The sequence below is a fragment of the Primulina huaijiensis genome, unplaced genomic scaffold (assembly GCF_012295235.1).
Source record: "Primulina huaijiensis isolate GDHJ02 unplaced genomic scaffold, ASM1229523v2 scaffold23651, whole genome shotgun sequence".
In the NCBI taxonomy this organism is placed as follows: Eukaryota; Viridiplantae; Streptophyta; class Magnoliopsida; order Lamiales; family Gesneriaceae; genus Primulina; species Primulina huaijiensis.
In genome coordinates this window covers 31,605-35,589 of record NW_027355830.1, presented here as the reverse complement: position 1 = coordinate 35,589, position 3,985 = coordinate 31,605, and the positions used below count along the sequence as shown (strand labels likewise).

At 31.8% G+C, this 3,985-nt stretch overlaps 1 protein-coding gene and 1 long non-coding RNA gene across 2 annotated transcripts; both read right to left on the bottom strand.

Moving 5' to 3' along the window:
- Positions 1-2,397: 2,397 nt before the first annotated feature.
- Positions 2,398-3,098, bottom strand: LOC140967183 (uncharacterized). The gene is made up of 3 exons (XR_012173542.1): positions 3,051-3,098; positions 2,736-2,875; positions 2,398-2,648 (listed from the first exon to the last, which is right to left on the bottom strand). It is a non-coding gene; the product is annotated as an uncharacterized lncRNA (long non-coding RNA).
- A 411-nt stretch (positions 3,099-3,509) lies between these two features.
- Positions 3,510-3,899, bottom strand: LOC140967180 (uncharacterized). Its single transcript, XM_073427588.1, has one exon. The coding sequence runs from the start codon at positions 3,897-3,899 to the stop codon at positions 3,510-3,512; it is 390 nt and encodes a 129-aa protein (XP_073283689.1).
- Positions 3,900-3,985: the final 86 nt, after the last annotated feature.

Sequence of the window (3,985 nt, the reverse complement as noted above, 5' to 3'; positions counted from 1 at the left end):
TCTTAGATTAATTGATATTAAAAACAACCCCTCTTTTTTCTTGATATGCTCCATAATCAATCAACAAAATTGGGCAAATGATTAAACAACTTGGAACATTCATCACAAAATATAGAGGGAGTTCATCAATTTCAAAAATAAAAAAAATCTAATTCCGATATCATCACAAGTTCCATCCGAAAGTCTACCATTGAGGCACCAAGTATCCTCATTGAATCAAGATGAACCAAGGTTAAGAATGTAAATATTTTAGTTTAGTCATCAATAAGCAAAGGGTAATCCTAAATAATCTTTGATTTCCCAAACAAAATCAGAAGAAAAGTGAATACCTCATTTTAGATCGGCAGCAAAGATGTGGTGGGCGGCGGCTGAGTAGTAGATTTAGAACCCTAGTAAAAAATTTGTGGAAGAGTGAATATTTATAGTTTTTAAATTTGATTTAAATTTAAATTTTAGGCCCAATATCGGAGCTTGTCCTTTTTTTGAAAATAATAATTTGGTCCAAGAATTTAAATTAGTCCAACGGGCTTTGGTAAATGGGAAATTGTGTCACAAACTCACGGCCTCAACGCATCTTCAATGTTTTTAAATTGGGAAAGTGATTTCTCCATCTTAGAAAGTATAATCTTTGTATATGTTAGTATGAAATAACCACATAGATCAAACTGAAGAGTGCAATTTTGTGATTCTTTTGATACAATAATATGTACTAGACAGAAAGGAACAAATTTCATACTTTACGGAATGATGGCAGCGACATATCCTCAGCTTCACGAGAGTCCGAAATTACAGGAGACAACCTCGAACGATCGCGTTTACGGAAGCGCCGTTCCATATTGCGCCCTCTTCTTTCGTTATCGCTGCACCGAATCATAAGAAAATTCAACACAACAGAGAAACCCTAATCGATTTTTTTAAAAAAAATCTTACAAATCATCCAAACAGATATTCAAAAGGTAATCCTAAATAATCTTTGATTTCCCAAACAAAATAAGAAAAAAAGCGAATACCTCATTCTAGATTGTGCAGAAGAGATTGTGGTGTGGGCGGCGGCTGAGGCTGTGGATTAAGAACCCTAGTAAAAAATCTTGAAGAGTGAATATTTATAATTTTTAAATTTGATTTAAATTTAAATTTTAGGTCTTGTCGTTTTTTTTAAAAAATAATTAATTTTATTTATATTTTAAAATAAAAAATTTTAAAATCTCAATAAATTAATAATGTAAGGTTCATCAAATTTTATTAATTTATATATATATATATATATATATTAACTAATCAGTAAACTAATAATTTATTGTTTTAAAGAATATGTTTTTAATTCAGAAAATATTATTTGATTACATAATAAATAATTTTGTATAATCAATGTTTGTACTTTGTATCATATTTCTTGAATTATTATAAAAAAATAAAATGCATTGTCACGTATATGGCTTGGTTTTTTTATCACTTGGATTATTTTTTATAAAGTTCATAATAGATGTAAAATATCATTTCGGTGATAGTACAACAATAATTTTATTTTGATGTAATTTTATCATATCAACACGGGTTTTTGACTTGTTAGAAATAACGTGTATTCATTTCATAATTGTTAAAATTTACTAAAAAGAATTAGAGTAGGTCTCATGAATTTTTATCTGTTAGATGGGTCAACTCTACCGATATTCACAATAAAAAATAATACTCGAATGAGGTATACTATAGTTCGAACTCGACCCGAAACTCGAAAAGTTTAAATTTTTTTGATCGATTTCGACTCGAAATGTTCGAACATATTCGCAAGTCATTCGAACTATTTCCCAGACATAAAAGGTTCAAGAATGATGGCTCGAAAGCTCGAAAAGTCCGAAAGACTCGGAATATACATATATTATATTATGTTATATTAATAAACTATTAAAATTCGTGAGTTACTCGTGAATTATCAAACAAAATAATTTTAGCTCGAGTTCCATTCGAAAAAAATTCGAACTTGTTTGAGTTTAGCTCGAGCTCGATAAATTCAAATACAAATAAAAAATTATCGATCCGACTCGAAAAACTTATAAATACACTGGATTCATTTACAACCCATGCTCGATTCTTCTTATCTAGACTTGTGCCTAGTCATTATATACCTTTGCCCACTTCCAAAAACCGATCATTGTTTTTGCTTTTTATCATTCTTCATTTCTTTGTCACATTTCTTCTCCATTTAAAATTAAAATTTGAAAGACAAAAATATTGGAGTAAAATTTCTCAGAACACAGTTCAGACCTTGTCTTGATGTGCAGATTCACAGGAAACTCACATTTTGAATCTGAGAAATGAAAGTGTGTTCTTTCGTTTTGCTCTTCTCAGCTGCTTTGGCAGCAACCCTTTTGAGTGAAAGCTCTTTTGCTCTCTCTCCAGATGGTATGATACTTCGTTTTATTACCTTTTTTGAAGGAAAAATCGAATCTTTGGTGCAGTTTCTCTTTAAAATGGGTAGATCTTTGTGGGTTTGTTCCCATTTTAAATTCTTTTTTTTTCTTTTTTGTTTTTCTTAGGGATTGCATTGTTGGAAGTGAAGAACAGTTTGAATGTGACGTAAAAGTCAACCCGTAATGTCCAAGGCAAGGACGGTTGATCTTGCAAACTTTCACGAGCTTGAAACTGGTCGACTGCAGAAAGCAGAAAAACGCAGAACATAATATTTTATTTTTAAAAAAAAAATCAGGGCTGTTAATACAATAAATAGCTTGTCCAACCTTGTCGTTATTGAAAAATTTCAAAGCTAATTCTGCCAGATGTCTCCGCTTAACTATTTTGTCTGCGTTCAGATATGTGACTGACCGACCATACACCTTACGCCGACCAGGGTTCAGTGGTTCATACAGTAATCACAAAACTGTCAAGACGATTAACCAAACAAATCTTAGTTTCTGACATTCATTTTTTAGCATAAAGTTTGATAATAAAGCATGTTAGTATGAAATAACCACAGAGATCCAACTGAAGAGTCCAATTTTGTGATTCTTTTGATACAATAACATGGACTAGACAGAAAGGAAGGAATTTCATACTTTACGGAATGATGGCAGAGATATATCCTCAGCTTCACGAGAGTCCGAAATTACAGGAGACAATATATTTTAAATATCAATTAGTTATTTTTGAGTCATTTTTTCAAATACTAACTCGAATACAAATCCTCTAATTCAAATCAATTTGATTACTTTGATGGATTTATGTTGGATGCATTTGTTCATTTATATAGCTACAATGATAGTAATGATGTATTTAAAATACAAGATATACGCTCATATGAAATCCTTTATCTTAAATTTTAAAATAATAATTTGGTCCAAGAATTTAAATTAGTCCAACGGGCTTTGGTAAATGGGAAATTGTGTCACAAACTCATGGCCGCAACGCATCTTCAATGTTTTTAAATTGGGAAAGTGATTTCTCCATCTTTGAAAATATAATCTTTGTAGATCTTTTCTTTTTTTTTTTTTTTTGAAACTAAACAAGAGATTTTATTAATAATGGGATGGATTATTACAATAGTGACTCAAAAAAGAAGTAACACAATCCGGAGGTTCACTCCACACCATTGGACTAGCATAAGAACAAGAAGCTTTTGCTAAAGCATGAGCACACTCGTTTGCTTGTCGTCGAATAAAACTAGTTGAAAACTCGTGCTCACATCTAATTATATCTTTACAGCTTTGCACGATAGACCCAAATTCTGAAATACCTACATCGGAAGATTTGATCGCCTCCACCACCACCTTTGCATCCAGTTCAAAGTACACTTTCTTCAACCCCAGTCTTCGAACCCAAGATAACGCTTCAAGAAGACTCATGGCCTCACCCTCTTTAACACTAAACACCCCAACAATAACACATGTTCGGCACCTCAAAAACATACCATTTTCATCACGTAAGATGCATCCAATGCCTATCTTTTGATCGGAAGGGAAGAACGCCGCATCCACATTGCACTTGATAGATA